We start from the raw sequence: 21029 nt of genomic DNA on the forward strand, positions 1-21029 counted from the left end.
GTCCTATCTCCAAGGGAGGGAGATGATGGGACCTAAGAGATGAGAGTTTTCTGCTGTGGCTTCTGCCCTCTGGACTGTCATCCCTCCTGAGATTAGATTAGCCCCAATCCTTGTGATCTTCCAGAAAGCATTTAATTTTTTTCCCAGCAAACCTGGGGAATGCTGTACTTACGTTTATTGTTTTTAATTGATTTTATGGAAAGTTTTAATTGCTGGTTTTATTATATGCTTTCCAGAATCACTTTATGTGAGATGGGCAACCCTATAAATTTGACAAAATATATAAAAAAATTCTCTGATCTTTCACCATTGAATGGACATATTTTTAGGATACAAGGCTGGCTATTCTTACTGTTGGGTAACTGTAGCCTCCAGGTTAAATAGTAGAATCAGCAAAGGTCTGTCATTGGTGAAGATCAATTTCATTCACAATATGTTTCAGTGCAAATTGAAGTGTCTGTAGCTGATACTGGTTGCGAGACGGAGAGGAATTTTAATTCTGCTGCTGGCCAAGTAGCCAATGCCTGTGAACAGATTGGTGGTGGAAAACCAAGAGGATTTAGTAAATTAGCTGCAATTTACTGAAGTATAGTTCTATAGAAGTATGTTGAACTGAATATTAGCTTTCCTTTTATATTTTTATAAATATACATTTTAAGCATGATTTAATATTGAAACAAACATTTACATGGCATACTTTATTCTTTAAATGATCAAAGACTTTCAAAATAAACTAGCTAACATAAGTCCCCAATCATTTGAAGAAAAATGCAGAACTCATAATGGTTTGACTGGTGGCTTAGAGGTTATTTCATTTCTAGACCACCATCTAGATCAGAGGTGGGGAACTATGGACCCTTTATACTTCTGAACTTCAACTCCCAGAATTCCTGAGCCAGCAGGAATTCTGGGAGTTGAAGTCCACAAGTCATAAAAGGGCCATAGTTCCCCACCCCTGATATAGAAGAATCAGCTGCTGCTGTTTTTGCTTGAGCAAGATTTGCATGAATGATCTTCAACAAATTTTAAAGTACATCCAATTATTATAGTGTTGTGTTCCTATTTCCATCTCTAGTAACCTGGGAATTTAGATAGTGTTCTTACAGTCTTCAAAAATAGTTTCCAGGAATTCTTGAAGAGGAAAGCCAAAGCATTTCAGATTGGCTAATGTATATCTTTACACAGCTCACATTTCTTTCTTCTCTGTCATGGGATGCAAGAAAAAGTCCACACTAACTTAAACACAAAAATCTGGCCAGCTGGTTTTCTTCATTCATCAGAATGCGCACATTTCTATAAAAGATGGCAACTCTCCTGTTGATACCAATATTATCCCAGCATTTATGTATCCTTCTTTCATGTCTTTCCCTAGCTCAGGTCATCTGGTTTTTCCTCAAAAGTTCATCTAATTCACAGCATCACTCAAATACTTCTTCCGTCCTTGTAGGTGGTCTTTTTATATTGTCATTTTCAACAAACTAATTCTTTTATGCTCTCAATTAGATTCCCCTCGTTTCATTTGCTTATTCAGCCAGCTTCCAAAAGGATTTTATTGTGCTTATATTACATAAATAGATGACTTAGAGGACAGGATGGATTGGAAAAATGCAAGCTTTTAGTGCATTCTTGTTTGAATAGAAGAGAATACCTGTAGTTCAGTGTTAAACTGTGGACTTTTTGGTGTCCTATGCTTGGTAGTTTGCTTGCAGATGTTTCATTTCCCAACTAGGTAACAACATCAGTGAGTGAGTGTGGGATTTGTTATCTGTTTATATTCAGTAGCTTGGGTTTTTTATGTAAGTCCATAAACTCAATGATCCATTCATGTTCATAGACAATAATGAAAGACACCTATGGATGTGGATAGCAAGGGCAATATTTGGGAACTTAGATGAATCAGAAAAAATCTTGGATACGGTAGTTGTATTTGGTCAGCAAATACTTAAGTATTCCTTGTCCACTGAGGTTGATGAAACAGTGATGTTTTTTATAATGTGATACATTAATAATACTAATTTCTGCCTTTGAAAGTGACATGAGTCATATGAAAATATTCCAAATCAACATTTATAGTAATCTTCTACGTGCAGAATTTTTAATTGTCAGTTATGGATCTTTTTCTTTTTTTTTAACCATACAAAATTCTAGTATAAAGTATTAATCTGCCTAGACCACTTGGCCATTTCAGTTTTGCACAAGTCCATTGGAATTCCGTGGCTATAATAAATTTAAGTAATGAATACAATAAAAATATAAAAAAAATGTTTATGCAGAGCAAAATGCAAAACAATTCATTTTAATATATTAATACAGAATATGAATCTGCTTTACAACTGATTGCATGGTCATGGCTGGGAATAATGTAAGATGTCACCCCTAAGTATTTCAGCGGTAGGAAGCATTTGTTATTGTTACTGTTATTTAGTGTCAGGATTCAATTTTTAAGAGAACAAATCTATTAAGTTGGCTTATTCCATTTCCAGAGTTGTTGGATATTATTAAAGATACCTTTATTAACTTCATAGTAGAGAAAAATCTCAGTTTATTTGAAATCATGTTTACTTAAAAGAGTGGGCCAAACGCAGTTCTTTTTATAGTGTAATTTATCAATATCATGACTCGCTAGATGGGCCATGTTTAATTTTGCAGTGTAAGTGAAAATGTCATCTTTTCTCTAGCTAAACGGGTAAAAGGTGTTTATATTATATGCATTTAAAAATGTTTACATTGTATGTTCTTTATGGATTTGAATCATTCCGTATGGTTCCATTCCAAAATGAACAGTGATCATTTGGTTTCTTTGAGGTGCAGCTGCTAAAGTAAAGGGTGATTTGCTTAATGCATTATGGGAGAGAAATGCCCAGAAAAACAGTAATTTACTTTGCAGTTCAAGGAATGAAAATATGATCTGTTATGGAATGTATTTTTGGATACAGAGAAAAAACTAAAGAGGCACAACTGTTGGATTCCAGCTTCTGGAATCTGCACTTATATTAAGAAGGAAATTAGAATTCCATATGCATTATTTCTTCAGAAAATTCATTTTGTCAAATGCATGGATGTGTGCTTTTGTATGAAGAATTTGAAAGCTGCCTTCACAGACAAAGAAGTAAACATATGATGATGTTGTAACTGTATAAAATTTGCAGGTTGTATCTTTTTTCCATTCACACTCCATCTTCTCATTTCCATCTGTGCTTTTCATGAATTGCTATTCTTCTTTAGTGACTATTTTCCTGTTTACGAGAATAGATTTTCTGTTTAATAAATGTTGGTGAACTGAAACCCGGATACTCAGGTGCAGTAAAGTTGTTTCAGTATTGCAAGAAAAAAGTGGCACTCATATGCGAAGGGCTGGACCTCCATCCAAAGAAAGAAAGAAAGAATGTATCTGTTACATCATGAGCTCTGTCCCTTGCTTTTTGTGGTCTTTCTATATTTTGCTAAATTAAGGCTTCTGATGAACAGCTACATTGAGAAAATTAGTGTTTGGAAATGCACTGTGCAGTATTTCTCTCCTGATAGGTTAAAATTAGTTTCAACTTGTTGCCCTTAACATAGCACAAACCAAAGTTAACTTTTGCCAAAGTGTCAGTAGTGATTCAAGCTATTTCTTTGACTTTTATGTATTTAATGGAAAATGCAAATGCAACCTCTTGATTTAGCAATCTCAGGCAAAATACTGTGCTTTCTTAATGGCACCGGTGAAACTTTCTTTTTTAGGCCTCTTTTGTAGATTTTTCAATCTGATTGAAGGAACGAAGGTTCAGCACTGATGATATTTCTTATTTAGGAAGAAAGGAAAATATGAACTATGATTCTTCCGGTTTCATATGTAGTCTTTTGCCACCTGCAAATAATCTTAAAGCTCTTGATTTTTTAAAATTTCCTTTACTGGTTACCTTTTTAGGTATGTAGCTTGTCGACTACTAACATTCTTCATTTCTTATAGTTATGCTTTTTTTAAATTGTTCTGAACTTCCAGAAATTACTATGCTTCAAAATAATTGATTCCTCCTTTCTTTCACCCCCTCCCCCTAGTTAGCTGAAGCACTTGCGGGAAGACAGTATTCATATTTGAGTTTTCCTTAAGATTGGTTTCTTCTTCTGCAACTCTTTTACTCTCTACAAAGTTTAATAATTTGCCTCTTAAATGATAAGGATTTATTTGGAGACTGAAAGAGAAAAGCTGCTATTGTTCAGTTTCCCAGATTAATATTCCAACTTTTTTATTATATTGTTTTATATCCCTGAATATAAGGAACAGGAAGTCCTACACCACTTACAGAAATTGTTCTCCTTTTCATGTTCTGCAGGTAACCTTAGGTGGGACCTTTATTGGCATTGGACGCAAAACTCCAGATTGCCAAGGGAACACCAAATATTTCCGCTGCAAGTTCTGCAATTTCACCTACATGGGCAATTCTTCAACTGAGTTGGAACAGCACTTCTTGCAGACCCATCCAAACAAGATCAAGGCCTCCCTTCCTGTCTCTGAAGGCAGCAAAGCCACAGACAGAAACTCGAACAAGTCCAGTCCTACTGTTCGATTGGGTGAGATGGGAGATTTGGGGAAGTGGCAGGACAAGATCACCATCAGATGTGGAGATGACACTCCAGTTGGCTATTCGGTGCCCATCAAGCCCCTTGAATCCTCAAGACAAAACGGTACGGATGCCTCCAGTTACTACTGGTGCAAATTCTGCAGCTTTAGTTGTGAATCCTCCAGCTCTCTCAAACTATTAGAACATTACAGCAAGCACCATGGGGGGAACCAGGCAGGGGGCCCTCACCCAGATCGGAATGACAAGCTCTCAAGGGGGTCAGTCATTAATCACAATGACGTAACCAAAAATGCAGATGAAGAGTTAGCAACAAAGAGCGAGAAGGGCTCTAGCATGGCCAAAAAGAAAGACTTTTCCAGCTCAGGAGTGGAGGACCACGTGGTGACAAGCTACAATTGTCAGTTTTGTGATTTTAGGTACTCAAAGAGCCATGGCCCAAATGTAATAGTGGTGGGACCTCTTCTTCGTCATTATCAGCAGCTACACAACATTCATAAATGTACTATTAAGCACTGTCAGTTTTGTCCCCGAGGCCTCTGTAGTCCAGAAAAGCACCTTGGAGAAATTACTTATCCTTTTGCTTGCAGGAAAAGTAATTGTTCCCATTGTGCTCTCTTGCTCTTGCACTTGTCCCCTGGGATGCCAGGAGGCACCAGAGTCAAGCATCAGTGTCACCAGTGCTCTTTCTCCACCCCTGATGTAGACGTTCTCCTGCTTCATTATGAAACCACACACGAAGCCCAGGTGTCTGAAGTCAAGCAAGAAGCAAATACCCTGCAAGGGGGGGATGGACCACTGACTGTCAAAGAAAGCAAAGAACACTCGTGTACCAAATGTGACTTTGTCACTCAGGTAGAGGAGGACATTTCTCGACACTACAGGTAAAAGTCTGTGTGTGGGCATGTTTGTGTATGAGAGCACATGTGAATTTCTTAACATCTTCCAATTCATGTGGTGAGTCTGGCCTAGAGTGAGTCAGGTGTTTAGCCCATCACCCATCCCCTTTATATAACTGAGAGATGACAATTTATGGATAGTCCAAATAAAGGCCATGTTGTAGAGCATTGGGGTGATGCAGCCCCAATCCAAGGACGTCCGGTAGTATTATCTGATGCAAAAAATTATTCATGTTGCTATCTGTGCCTAGATTTTTATTTATTTTATTTTGATCTTTTTCTATCTGTAAGGCCAGAGCTTTTGCAAGACACTTTACTTTCACAAAAGGAGACAATGTATTTTTTTAAAACACCAATAAATTTTCCAGTGTGTAACTCATACAATAGAATTGGAGATCTTAGGGCAGACTTGTATAAATAAATTGGTCTTGTGGACTTTCTGAAAAGCTTGAAAGTAAAGGGGCATAATGAGACACAGATTCAGGTTCTTATAGACATGAAAACCATGTAGTACAGATTTAATCTCATATCTTTTCATCCTTTAGCTAAGTAATGTATATACACATCTTGGAAATAACCATGTTGTTATGATCCCAAAAATGTATCCATTGACAGTAGCTGTATTTTTATAGAAAAATAAGCCAGAATTAGAGAATTAGCCAGGAACCATAAACTGCAAAGCAGTCTCTGATCTGACAGCCAGTTTATATTTATTTGTATAGTAAGATAAAACTCTTATATTTGGATGATGTCCAAGCCAGCCTTCATCAGATCTTCAATGGGAGTTTAGTGGTGTTGATAGAGCTGGATTATAGAATATGAGTTCAGAATATGGGTTCAGAGTTCTAGATTTGGCAGGGTGAAGTTCTCAGAGAAGTAGGGATACTATGGGTAGCAGAGCTATATTATTGCAGGGAGGAATAGGAAGATAAGATTCTGCTTGCTTCTAGGAAGCATAGAAAGCAATGGCAGCAAACAGCAAGCTGTTGCAAGGCAGATAATAGGAATCCAAGGTTTCTGCCATGTAGCTGTTTAAGAGAAACCAACATAACACACACACACACACACACACACACACACACACACACACGTAGTGAAAGGTATGATTATAAGGTCTATTTGCCTTTCCAAATCATAACATAATGTCCCATATTGTTCAGCAGTCTGTAAATTAAACACCATATGATATGAACATGGTGTAGAACGCTTATCTGATAGCTAATGTTTATTTCCATATAGAATAACTTTATTTTCGATTGCAATTTACTACTATTACTACTTGTTCTTTTCGTTCTCCTCCTCTTCCTCTCTTTTCAAGGATTTTGCCCCCCCCAGTTTTGATTAAATTTGTATGGCCACAGAATTCTCCTAAAGAGAAGAAGGGTTTTACTTGTTTTCTTTTTCTAGACTGACATACCAAGATTTCTTTGCAGTTTATGGTTCCTAGTTATTTCCCTCATTCTGCCTTACTTTTGTATGGAAAAATATAGGTATGTTCCATTTTCAAAGAGTTGTTGAGATTGACCTATCCATTATTTTTTGGGAGGAAGAGGAATTATGCCAAATTGTCTTTCATTTTATATAATAAAATTATTTTTGTTAATGAGATGTTATCTAAAAGAGTCAGTAACAAACAGCTAAACTACTGTGCAAATTACTGTATCACATATAAATAAGTTAATATGATATCAGATACTTTGGTGCTTTCTAGTTTGAAAAATGTATTGCTCATTGTTGGAAGGGAAGGAGAATAGGCATTTTTGCCCAAACAAAGAAACTGGGAACTCATACAACTAGAAAGTAAACATAAAGTTTGATGCCTTGAGAACATGTTTAATGTACACCAAGAAATGAAAGAGAGGATATAATCATCTTAATGTGAGATGATTTGCTTTATCATACAGTTTCCCCTTTTTCAATTGAAATGGCCCACTAGGAGGCAAAAATTAATTATTTAAATATGGTAAGCTTTAAAGATGAATGGCAGCTTTTATATCTTAGGCAGGGTTATAATATATTTTAACAAGGCCAGCTTAGGAAAACATTGAAAAAAGAAAATGCAAACAATTTCTTCTATTTAAATGAAAGTTCTAATATTTTAATTTTTGATATATCTTGGGTGATTGTGAATTGTGGCTGAAAATACTTCCTTGATGTTTTTATTTTGTGTATATGTGTGTTTAAATTAAGATACAGCTTCAGAGGAAATGTTTTTCTTAATTCCATGAAACAGAAATTTAGAAGGTGATGTTCAATTTAGTTCTCTTAGTTATTAAAAAAAACCTGATTGTCATATACTTCCCACTGACGTCAATGGTACATAATGGTATTGAGAGGGGAAAACACATACCACTTGTTTAGGTTCTAAATATGTTTTGGAAAGCTAAAATTGGACTTTTGAGTTAAAAAAAAGTTGGCTAGATTTCTATCAACTTTTTTGGCACAACAAACCAGTATTTATGCATACTCTTTCCCTCTCATATGCTTACATATATTTTACCAAAAAAGCATTTCAAAACTGTTTTTTGAACAGTTATTCTGTAGGATTTATACTGCTACTCTTGTCATTGTTTGTTTCTTTTTATATGTAGCTAAGCATGCTTACTTTCATTTTAGGATAAAATAGGGAACAAAATTATTTTAAGATAGATTAAATATGATAGAAACAGTTAACTGACTCATTTATTGAGCCAAATGATTTCAGTCTGTGTTTTTGGAATTTTTTGTGGGGTTTTTTGAAAAAGAGAGTGAAAGATTAAATTCAAATCTTTGTCGATTGCAAATAATAAAACCATAGCAAATTGAAAATTGACTGCCTTGAGCAGCAAGGAACAGAGGATTTTGTGAGTGTCTTCTCATACCTATGTTTTGCTGACTTCAGTGGGATTTTCTCCAGGTAAATGTATTTGTTTGTGTAGAGAAACATTGGCTTTTTAAAAGTTTTTAGATCATCCTTCCCATTTCTTTAAAGTATTTATGGGAAATAAAATTCAACATTACCTGCAGAACCATAGTTTAAATACAAATGTTGAAGTACGAAACTGGAGCCCTATGCTTAAGGTAAGACTTGCTGAATACAGTTTTACTAAGATAAGATACTCAGTGAAATCTTGTAATAGATTAATTAGTGAAGGACTATTCATGAATATCTGATAAATCAAAGAGTATGTCATCAGTACATGAGCAATGTAAATTGTGCAAGTGATATACATATTTCTGTTTTTACTTATGTATATGATTTATATGTGCCAATGTGCCCACAGTAAAAAAATGGCAATAAAAGGTATCTTATCTCATCTCATTTCACCTCACCTCACCTCACCTCGTCCTGTCTTGTCTTGTCTTATCTTATCTTATCTTATCTTATCTTATCTTACCTTACCTTACCTTACCTTACCTTACCTTACCTTACCTTACCTTACCTTACCACACCACCCATGTCATACAGGTGACTCTGGGCAGTGTACACAATAACTGGTGTCCAAGCATAAAACACTAACCCCACTTAGCACCACTACCAACAGAAAAGAAAATCAACAACAACAGTAGCATAAATTATAGAAGAAAATGGCCACTGATGCAAAGTCTGTTGCATCGAAGTCTGGATGGCATTTATGCTTCACTGATTGTTGAATGCTTTATCTAAGCATGTATGACTGTGCCCAGATGCTGAATTCGGAATGATGTTTAAGTTCTTGTGCCTTCAGAAAGTATTCTCAATATTGTTTTATTTTACCATGCTTCTCATATTTCTCATTCGTTCAGTCAGTTGTTTCTCTGACTTTTGGCAGACTAATGTAAATCTGATATTTCTGATGATGATCAAGAAAGAGCTATTGCCTTGCATCCACTCTTCTCTTTCCTAATACTCATTTCATTTCTCCTTCCTTTGTGAATTCTGTTGTATATGGCTCTTTATGACTGATGTTAAAGATCCCTCAGCAGTAACCAAATAGGTGTTTATGTTCCAAATTCAAAAACTCTTAAAAACTTTTGATGGGATTTTGTATAGCCTGAATGTTACCACTAGAATAAACATAAAGCTGCATATGATTGAGATGAATGAAGTAAGTAAGGAGATATTAAACAAATTGAAAATATGATTAAGGCTATCCTTTCATTAGATGTGGTTCTGATTACAGTTTAGTTTAAATCCCAATTATTTTTTAGTTTTTAATCTTTATAGAACACCATAAACAACAAAACATAAACAAAAGAAAATAAAATGTTGATTAATATCAGTGGCACACTACTTTTATCAATATTATCAATATTGAAGCATATTTTTTTAAAAAATAGTGTGATTCACCATTCACTTTTAAAATTATTTTCTACTTATGTAGATTATGCTTCAATTATTTTGACAGCATTAAGTATTCAATTTAAAAAGCTATAGTTGTAACATAAAAGCAAACATACTAAGATTTCTTGCTTCTCTATTGCTTTGTTCTCTTCTTCCCTATTTGTTGACTCTCATACTTGCCATGTAATACATTCTGTTCTCTATTACGCATGTAAAACCAGGAATTCCAATGCCGTGTCTAAGTATTGAAGATATTTATATTTTATTCATTATTAAACTTCTGTGCTGCCCACCTTGCCAAAATGACTCAGTGAATCCAATATGAACTTCTTTGGGAATGAATTGGCACAAACTTCAAAGCTTTATTTTACTTGTCAGAATAAAGAGACTTGCTTTCACCCTATCTGCCAAAATGGTAATATCATAGTCTACTGAGTGTGATTAAGTTGGGCTCTAAGTATAGCAACTATATTGGTAACTACTCACCATCTTATCTTTTAATGACCAACAAGTTCTGTCAAGATTATTCTAATTAACTCCTTGATTGTCTTCATCCACTTTGTAGGTTGTCTTCTTTTTGAATTTTCTTTGGTTGTTGTTTCTCTCTCTCTCTCTCTCTCTCTCTCTCTCTCTCTCTCTCTATATATATATATATATATATATATATATATATATATATATATATATATATATATATATATATGATTCATCATCTACTTACATGATATGCCCAAAATATCTTGAGTTTTTACTTGCTAATTATTGCTTTAAGGCAGGCATATCAAACTGCCGGCCTGCGGGCTGGATGCGTCACGCCAAAACCTCGCCTACCCCATTGCCGACAATGGGGAAAAAGTCATGATACGTCGCACGACATCACATGACATCGCGAGTTTGACATGCCTGCTTTAAGGGAACAGTTTATCATTATTTGGTCCAGGATTAATTGACTCAATGTTCTTGCAGTGCACCACAACTATATTCAGACATTTCTATCTTCTTCTCCTTGCTGTTTTTCAGATCTAAGATTTAATTGCCATACATTGCCACCTTGTTGCTACAACTGCTTTGCTCTTTATTTTAGTAGAAGTGCCCTTATCCATCATGATCCTATCTAATTTTGTCATTTTCTTTCTCCTAAGAATTCATCTTTTCTTCAGTTCTCCAGCACATTGACCATCTCAAAGAATCAAAATTAACCTCTATCTTCACCTTGCCATCAACTAAAAATGTTAGCATAAAAATATTATATTTTAACTGTTGCAATATTTAAGAATAATTCAAAATCCTCACTTTTCAAGTTTTAGCTTTCTTAATGAGGTCTTCTAGGTCATTTTTTTCTTTCAGCTAATGAAGTATCACACAAACACCAAAATTAATATTTTACCTCCAGTTTTTATTCCAGCTGTTATCTCTTAACAATTTGTAATTTGCTCTGTAGATTAAACAGTATGGTGGCAGTTAAACAATATGATCCACCTTCTTTTGTTTTATTCCATATTCTGTTTCTACTGTGCTTCTTCATATATAGTTCTTACGGTATCACCTCATTCATTATAAAGTTTCATTACAAGAAAATAGAGCACACTTATAACTTTAATATATTCCATATTGTGATATACATTAAAAGGCCTTGCTGTGTTATTTACTTAGTGATGAAATTTACAAGCTGCATTAAATGAGTTATCTGAGAGTTCAAAAAAAAAATCTAACATTCTCAAAAATCCATACAAAGTATTTACAAAGTAGATATCTGGAAAAAGTAGAAAATTTATCAAACATTTTTTTTGTCAACTATACATTAAAATAGTTTTTCAAGAGTTTATACTGAGAAAGGGATACATTTTAAAATGCATAAAGAAACTTTACATTAAAATGTTATTATAGGGGTATGATGTTTTTTTATTTTTTGCTATATTAGGAAAAGCCACAATCATGGATCAGAAAATTGAAAAAAAAGAAACAATTTCAAATAATGAAAGAAAAAAAAACATTTTTCAGATTTTTTTTAAACTACAACACATAAACTACAAGCAAAAGATGAACTAGAATAATGCTGACGTAAAACACAATTCATAAATAGCAGATGAGAATAAAATTTTTTACTCCTTTTCATTTGAGTTGATGCTGATGGAGTTTTTGCATTTTTTATCTGTGTTACCTATAGTCTAAAAGGATGATTTTCTGCCTCTGCATCAGTGATATTTTTCTCCCCAAACAACTAAACCATATCTCCAATATTTTATCTATTTTCCCACTGAGTATGCAGGATGGAAACATGACTCAAACTGTTCTGCGTTTGTAGAAAAAAATGTGTGAAGTTATATTTTAACATTTATTGTTTAATATTATTTTCTTACACACAAATCATATTGGTATTAAGGTTATATTAAATGACATGTATCCCTTGGTATTGCTGAATATCCTGTTACATGAAAGGTGCAATTGCACATATATTTTTGGATTAAGAATTATGGATTTATGCTTGTTTTGCTAAAGGCTAGTCCTGATTTTATTTCTTTGCTTTTAATTCTATTTTACTATAAAGTTTTGCACAGCAGGGTCCAGATCCTGGCTGGGAAGTTTCTGTGCTACTGTAATTCTAATAAAACGGTATCATGTTAGCTAGTAAAAAAGTGTTCTGTTTCTATGGCATATACAGGAAATTGGCAACATATTGTTCCAATGTGGGAACATATGTTTTACATACTTCAGTAATACAGTACTTTTCATGGTCTGCTTGAATGAAAATAGGCATGCCTGTTATTCCAAGGTATATGGGACATTTAAATTGGCTGTATTTAGAAATTGCATATTGCACAGTTCTCATTCTTTCTCAGCTAAAGTTTTCAGGATTGACCCAACATATTTTCCCATTTTTCTCCTTGCAAAGTATCACATACAATCAGATTTCTTGTTTGTTCTCCTTGATCTTTTCTTTTAAGAACACTTTTTTAAAGAAAAGAACTCAGTTTGGAAAACTCACCATACAATAATGCATAAATTTCATGCAGAAAGCAGACTGGATTTTGAATAAGCAATTTAATAAGAGGATGTGTTTTGCTATTTTTATTTTACTGAATAGACAATATTTTGAATGGGACAGAATGAGGAGGAGTGGGATATGCTACGATTATGACTTTCTCCCTCATATCCACAAATAGAATATAGGAATTCTGGAATAAAACAGTTCCTGTTTTGGCTTTTGATATAGAAATGAAAGAATAGAGAGACTCTTAGAATTTGTTAACTAAGTAATTTTAGTAATTACGTAATTAGTAATTAAAATGAAACAAACTATGCATTTATTAAATTTATATGCTGCCCATCTCACTAAGAAATGATTCTGGCATTTAAATTTAATGAATAAATTTCTGTATCTGTCAAATCATTATGGTCATTTAATAATTAAAACTAAATCTTTCAACTTCCAGTAAATTGAATCTCAGCAAAGAAAATGTTTAGCAATGATTTTTCCTTGAAGAAATACAATACATATAGTTATAAAAATAACGCAAATAAAATCTTTTATTTAAGAAACAAAATTAGTTTTCTCAACTGTAATGATTCTCCTCTGCTTCCCTATTCATAATTTAGAGATAGTAGTAATTGTGAAGAGTTTCAAAATTTTGGGGAACTCTCACTTTTTTCCTATTTTCTCTCCTACCCCACCCCTAAAAACAACCCAACCATCCTATCTTAATGCCAGTATCTGGCTGTGCCATTACACTTCTTTGTAATGAAGTGTTTATATTCCAGCATACTTAAATTACATTTTTTTAAAAAGGTAATTACTTCGCTTACCATTTTCTTATTCACACGGAACTCACACGTATCATACAACCCGCCTTGCCTACCCTACAAGGTTCCATCCAAAAAAGGTGCCAGAACTCTGTTCTGGGCATTCTATGACAAAAAAAGCCCTGAAAAGTAGTACATGCATATGTTTGCATATATATTTCCTTTGTATTTTAATCCCTTCAATAAAGTAGCTACAAATGGTGGATCCTTTGCTTGCCTCACAAGTGTTTTATCTGAGCTTAAGCCTATATTTCCAACTCAACCTATCTATCTAGTAGGGAAAATGAGACCGTTTGCTATGATGGGCTGAGCAGCAGAGACACACAATTTCCAGATGCTGTAAAAACAAGATCCTTGTGAGGGAATTCAAAGCAGGTGTGTGTATCTGTGTAGGAAGGGGAGAAGGAGATAGTAGTTATGCAATGGTGTCAACTTTCTTTGCATATTCATCTCTGAATTAGAAAGCTCATCTTTTTCAAAGATTTCATTTGTGAATTATCGGCACCAGAAAAACAGACTAAGAAATAAAATCACCAGATTTATAGATATAAAAGATTCCCAAGTTCAACCTTAATTTTGATGACTATATGGACATAAGCATGAGTTTTCTTGCCAAAAGTATGGAAAGGTTTACCTCTATCTTTTCCCAGGATTATTGTTTTTATTATTTTTATGTCCTGTTTTAGCCTACAGCCCTGCTGTTTTGTGCCAGTCCGCTGGTCAAGGGCTAAAGGGACAAGGTAAAGGTTTCCCTGTTCATTCGTGTCCAACTCTAGGGGATGGTGTTCATCTCCGTTTCTTGGCTGAGGGAGCCAGCATTTCCATGGTCATGGGGCCAGTATGGCTATACCCAAAGGCACATGGAATGCTGTTACCTTCCCACCAAAATGGTACCTATTAATCTAATCTCATTTGCATACTTTAAAACTGCTAGGTGGGCAGACTAGGTCTAATTCTCTTTTAGTTCCTTAGCGCAGTTTTATATAGTGGTGGGATTCAGCCGGTTCGCACCAGTTCGGCAGAACCGGTAGCTAATTTTTTGTTGCCCAGGCCCAGAATGGACTTCCGAAAGTGGCATCCACACAGAGAACCGGTTGTTCACATATCTGAATCCCACCACTGGTTTTATACATAGAAAAATCAACAGATTTGCCTTTCAGGAGTGGAGATAAGATATGCCAATTTGACATGAGAGATGTCAAATTTATGACCTTCCTCATCACATCCACAAATAGCATATTGGAATTCTGGAGTAAAGTTGTAGTTCCTGCTTTGTCTTTTGTTAGAATTTGTTACTAAACCTAGGCATCACTCTCATTCCATAAAGGGTCCTACATGAATAAAAAACTGAACATAGTACTTATAAAAATAATTTTATGAGTGTATAGGTGTGAGCTCCCTTCACTAGTATTAACTGTATGATGTTTAGAGACAGAGGCTAACTAACACTTTCTTGAAAGTCCCACTAATAATTGAATGTACAGCAACTGGCGAAGTTTGCCATCCACACAGAGATATGGTTACCTGGGGGGGGGGGAACTATTTTCTATTAAAAAATTAATAGAAAAGAAACTTGAAAAAACCTCCCCTTCCAGGAAAAATATAATGTTAACTAAAGTAGCATGAGAAGATTGACAATGTTCTCAAGATCAGTGACTAATTATTGGAATGTTTGGAATAAGGTAGGCAAAAGGAATAAATTAGATTCAAGTAGAATCTCATATAAGAACAAGATATAAAAGATTCTCTGGCAGCCTTTTCCCCAAATTGGAACCTTCTACATGTCTTAGAAGTGCAATTTCTAGAATTTCTAGTTGGCATAACTTATATTGATTAGAAATTATGAGAGTTGCAATACTAATAAAGCCTGAGGGGAGTTAAGTGAGCAAAGTTTGCCAGTGTTCTTCTAACTAAGAGGATGGAAGAATGTCATGACAAGGTCTACTTACAGTAGCTGTATTCTCCCACCCATAGTTCCTACTTGAGTACCTGTACACTACACGGGTCAGAAAGAGGGCTGAAAAAATATCTACAGACCCCCTCATATCCTGGACATAAACTGTTTCAACTCCTCGCCTCAGGACACTTTATAGGGCATTGAATGCCAAAAAAACTAGACACAGAGATAGGTTTTTTTAACCTCATGCCATCACTTTCCTGACCATCTAATTATCATAGTACCATCTTATGTCTATGGATATTTATCCATGTAGTATGGCTGTATTACTATTATCCTTCTCATCTTTTTTTTACTACCTTCTCTTATAGGTTATCAGTATTATGATTATATTACTTTGTTGTTTGTACACTGAGAGTTTATGTACAGGAGAAAAAAATCCTTGTGTGTCCAATCACACTTGACCAATAATAGAATACTTTTAAGGTTAATCAGTAGACTAGAATAGTATTCTAGTCTACTGATTAACATCTCTTAACCTGTCAAATTTATGATATATCCCAATGCTTTTTTCTAACAAAGTGAATAAATCTTTCTTTCCTCACAGAAGTTCACTTTTTATTCAAAATCTTTGAAGGAAATGTGATTTTTTAAAAGCAGATTTTACAAAATTATATGAAAAATAGGTAGATTTCTTATTTGTTCTTCTGTTCTGTTCTAATAAATGTAATCCCCCCTTTTGTGTTCAGATCTCAGGAGGGGAAAAAAAACCCAGGGGTTAGCTGTTTTTACAAGTTGGCATTGACCTTTTTCATATTCTTATTATTCAAGAAAAAATAATACATTCATTTACCTTTAAAACAAGAATATCAGATTAAAAGTCTGCAATGTGGTAGAAGAAGCAAAATTTCCTAAATGTTATAATTAATATTAACACTGGAAATCTCCTATTTGAGAAGCCAGACTACTACTAATAGTGTTGCATGTAATTTTCATGAATTCTCCATTTATTCATTCTTCTCAGCAGGGAGGAATAAGGGAAAACATAGTTTCCTACAATAGTTTTCAACACTTTTAACAGATTTTGGCAACCTATTCTTTAGATGAAAAGAACTATAATGGTGTTCTTTAGTTGAATAAGGACACCAAACAGTTGTATTCTATAGATGAACAGAACTACAATTCCTATACATTCAGTGTCTCAGAAATTCAAGGTGTATAAAAGTTCCTCTTTTTTCCTAATACACTTATTTCATCCTATTGCTATGGAATAAGAGAATAAATGCAGCTTAGTTGTTTTTTCATCAAAATGCATAGGGTAAAACAAAAACATAGGAAATAGTTAATCAGAGGAAATTAAAAAATATTAAACTAATTTTTGAACACTCATTTTTGAGATTCACTTGTTAAAAGTTTATAATCAAGCACATTAATTGACTTATAAGTGTAGAGTTAAATAATTTAATACATGTATTGAGGATATTGATTTTCTGTCAATAGAACCATAACTATTACTCATATTTTTGTGGAAATATTCATGTGTTTCTGCATTTAAATAGGATAAAACAAGAAGGAAGGAGAAAGTCAAAGCACAGGAAAGAAAAACAATGAAAGGCAGATCAGAAGTTCATTAAGTTTAGGTACTCATCTTACAACCACAATGGACCTCAAAATTTCTGTTAAGTGAGTTTTCCCCCATTTTACAATTTTTCTTGCCACAGTTTATTTTATTTTATTTTTAAAATTTATAAGCCGCCCCACTCCCGGAGGACTCTGGGCGACTAACAATAAAAACACCATAAAACATAACAAAACAAACAGTACAAGAACAGTCATCCAGGGGTCAGATTTTATAAACCCCAGGCCTGCCGGAAAAGCCAGGTCTTAAGCAGCTTACGGAAAATCAACAGGGTGGGAGCGGTCCTAATCTCCGGGGGGAGCTGGTTCCAAGACATGGCGCCATCACAGAGAAAGCCCTCCTCCGCGGCCTCGCCAAATGGCACTGCTTGGCCGACGGGACCTGAAGGAGGCCCAGCCTGTGGGATCTAACCAGATGAAGGGAACTATGAGGTAGTAGGCGGTCTCGTAAATAGCCTGGCCCTGAGCCATATAGGGCTTTAAAGGTAATAACCAACACCTTGAATTGGACCTGGAGACCATTAGGCAACCAATGCAGCTCACGGAGGATAAGTGTAACATTGTTAAGTGAATCACTGCAGTTGTTAAGTTAGTCACATGTTTGTTAAGTGAATCTGGCTTCCCCATTGACTTTGCTTGTCAGAAGATTTCAAAAGGGGATGACGTGACCCTAGGACATTGCAATCATCATAAATATGAGCCAGTTGCCAAGCATCTGAATTTTGATCATGTGACCATGAGGATGCTACAATGGTCGGAAATATGAAAAGTGGTCATAAGTTATTTTTTTCAGTTTTGTTATAACTTTGAATGGTCACTAAATGAACTTTTGTAAGATGATGACTACCTGTATACTGAATGGATAAAAAGTGAATATCACAGTGTAAATTAAATTATTTGACAAGTAACTCAAAGCAGCAAATATATCCAACAAACTTTCCTCCTCCTATTTTTCCGACAACAATAATCCTTTGAGGTGGACTGGCCTGTTAATAACTGGAAAGGAGACCAGTAGGAAATGGCCCCTGTGCTAGATTGGGAAATTAAATATAGAGAGATAGAACTTGAAAGAAGGCAACAAGAAACCATTATCTTAATAACAACAAGTAAGATTTCAAAGAACAAATGATGTTTTCACGTACCCAAGGTTGACTTTGACAAGTTTTTATCTTCACCCAATTCTGAAAGGCTTGCAATCCACCAGATGTGGAAATAATTCATTTCTCTTTCTTCATTTGGTCATGATAGATGAACTTACTCTAATATTTTCTCCTCTGTTTTTCTCTCTTATCAGGAGAGTCCATAATTGTTATAAATGCCGTCAGTGCAGCTTTACAGCGCTTGATACACAGTCCTTACTGGAACACTTCAACACTGTGCACTGTCAAGAAATGGACATCACCACAGCCAATGGGGAAGATAGCCATGGGATGGTGGCTGCTCTCAAGGAAGAATCCAAAATTGATCTGAAGGTTTATAACCTGATCAGTTCGGATCCAAAAGTGGGGGACCCCATCTTGGAGAGTGTAGTGAAGAAGGAAAAGATGGAGGAAAAAGAAGGATCGAAGGAGAAAGGTTGGCCTGATGGGTCTAGTGATGATCTTCGTGGTACAACTTGGAGAGGAGTGGACATTTTGAGAGGAAGCCCATCCTATACCCAAACAAGCTTGGGCCTTCTGACCACGGTGTCTGTTGTCCAAGAGCAGCCAAAGGCTTTGAGGGATAGTCCAAATGTAGAAGCTGCTCATCTTGCGAGACCTGTATATAGCTTGCCTGTTGAGACCAAGGGATTCCTGCAAGGCATGCCCCAAGGAAGTGGAGAAAAACCTGGACCACTTCAGCCATATCCTGGATCTGCTGATAACAAGTCAAAGGATGAGTCTCAATCACTTTTACGGGTAGGAAATTCTGTTTTTGTTTATATACTTCTGGGAAATTCATTCCTTCCTTCCTTCCTTCCTTCCTTCCTTCCTTCCTTCCTTCCTTCCTTCCTTCCTTCCTTCCTTCCTTCCTTCCTTCCACATTTTTGATGTTTGCTTTTCAAAATATCCCACATATCTAAGGAGAATGTCAGGTAATAATTCCAGCACAGGGCTGTAAAATTGCCCATGTTAGTTGCGGTTGTGATTTTTGTCTTTAAATTTTGTTGTGCTAAGTCAGGAATTCCTGATGATTTTGCAAGATGAGGTTACATTTGGAATAAAAAAATCCAGAACTCCAGAAGGCTAAATGTTTGTACAGAAAAGCATCTCTTTACCTTCTACATTTTAACAGTACAGTTAAGCAAGCTATCGTTGGATCAGATAGTTGAAACTATGAAAGTTGAATCATAATAATAAAAACTAAGACTGGAATTAAAGCACAGTGTGATTAAATATAACATTTGATGCTTGTCTGGTTTTGTTGAAAATTGAAAAAGCTAATGAGGCAGCGTTTTGATATTTTATTGCTGCTTGTTTTTTTTTATCATAGCCTTAGGAGAAAAAATATTATTTTACAGGCTCTTCTTTAGGTGTAATCAGCTGTGGACCCTTATTCATTTTGCTGCCTCCTTAACAACATGTCCACTGTTGCATAGAAAATGATCTTATGAAATAGCTATGAATTTTAGCTTAATAGGTGCAGAATGTATATTGTAACACTTGTAGGATAAGCTCAATTTATGGTTTTTTTTTCCCACACACAGTTGTACTGATAAGTAGACAGGTAGTTGGTGTAGTGAGTAAGGCACCAGGCTAGAAACTGGGAAACTGGAAGTTCTAGTCCTGCATTAGGCACAAAGCCAGCTGGTGTTGACCTCTGCTCAGTCACTCATTCTCAGCCCAAAAAGAACGCAAGGGCAGACCATTTCAGCAAATGTTGCCAAGAGAACTGCACTGACTTGTCCAGGCAGTTGTCAAGATTTAAGACAGACTTGAAGCAAACACACAATATCACTAAGTAAATGGCAGAACATAGATAATTTTATCTGATTTTGAGAAAGTGAAGCAGGGCTTAATATTTGAACAGGGCTATCAAAGCTGAAATACAGGATAGAAAGTGGAAAATGAAGAACAAAAGACAGAAGAAAGTAAGGATAAATATACTTGACAGTTTGCCAAGAAAACTTCATGGATACCGTTCTTATCAAGAATCAGTCAAGCTTTATTCAAAGGAATCACATATCTTTGATTTAAGAAAATGATAAGTAAGACACAATATCTTCTAGATCACTTTTTTCCCAAGCTGGAAGCATCGAGATGTGTGGACTTCAACTAGAATTCTCTAGCTATCATAGTCATTGTTAAGTACGTGAAGTCCACATTCTCAAAATAACTCGGGTAAATGCCACAGTAGAATGAGTACCAAGTAGACACCAAAATAAATTATCTTAATTCAAGGAGAACTAAGATGCAGTATGGATGTGTTTGGGCATTGAAGTTGTACATTCCATTTTTTGCAAGCTTTTATTATTCCTTCTAGGTTTCTTTTCTTTTCTTTTGCTTGTTGAGCCCAAGCATATTTCAAATATAAACTTTTTTTTTGAAAATGTATGTACTCCCCTTTAATGCTGCATTTGCCATTATTAAAACTGCACATTATTTTTTAAAGAACAAGACTGAAAGAAGAGAACATGGTTGTGTGTTTGTTTGTATGTGTATGTGTTGTATGTATTTATAACAATCAACTCCAGATATATTTTATATTGCCTAAAAACTAATGTTTACCTGAATAAGAAGATTCTCAAAGTCTATTGGACTCCAGAGATAAGAATTTTCACAACCTAATATTTGAACACTTATAATCTTTCTTTGCTTTGTAAATTATAATTTTTTAATTTTTTGGGGGGGGGGGATGTCTTTTATAACTCTGGCTATTTCCTGCCTGGGTTTCTTTCACATCTGGAGAACCAAAGAATTAACTGGTTATGCTACATCTGTTCTTAACTT

At 35.0% G+C, this 21029-nt stretch overlaps 1 protein-coding gene across 11 annotated transcripts in view; it reads left to right on the plus strand.

The window, feature by feature from the left end:
- TRPS1 (transcriptional repressor GATA binding 1) overlaps window positions 1-19145 on the plus strand; it is a 120328-nt gene extending 101183 nt beyond the window's left edge. For 10 of the 11 annotated variants that reach the window (XM_039342256.1, XM_039342303.1, XM_039342263.1 and 7 more), the window contains 2 exons: window positions 4317-5446; window positions 18395-19145. In XM_039342256.1, the coding sequence (XP_039198190.1) occupies window positions 4317-5446; window positions 18395-19130 (1866 nt within the window). In that variant the 3' untranslated portion in view covers window positions 19131-19145. The remainder of the gene's footprint in view (window positions 1-4316; window positions 5447-18394) is intronic. The other variant, XM_039342319.1, reaches the window with a different exon arrangement.
- Window positions 19146-21029: the final 1884 nt, after the last annotated feature.

The sequence above is a fragment of the Crotalus tigris genome, unplaced genomic scaffold, assembly GCF_016545835.1.
Source record: "Crotalus tigris isolate CLP2741 ecotype Arizona unplaced genomic scaffold, ASM1654583v1 scf7180000017550.10884619, whole genome shotgun sequence".
Lineage (NCBI taxonomy): Eukaryota > Metazoa > Chordata > Lepidosauria > Squamata > Viperidae > Crotalus > Crotalus tigris.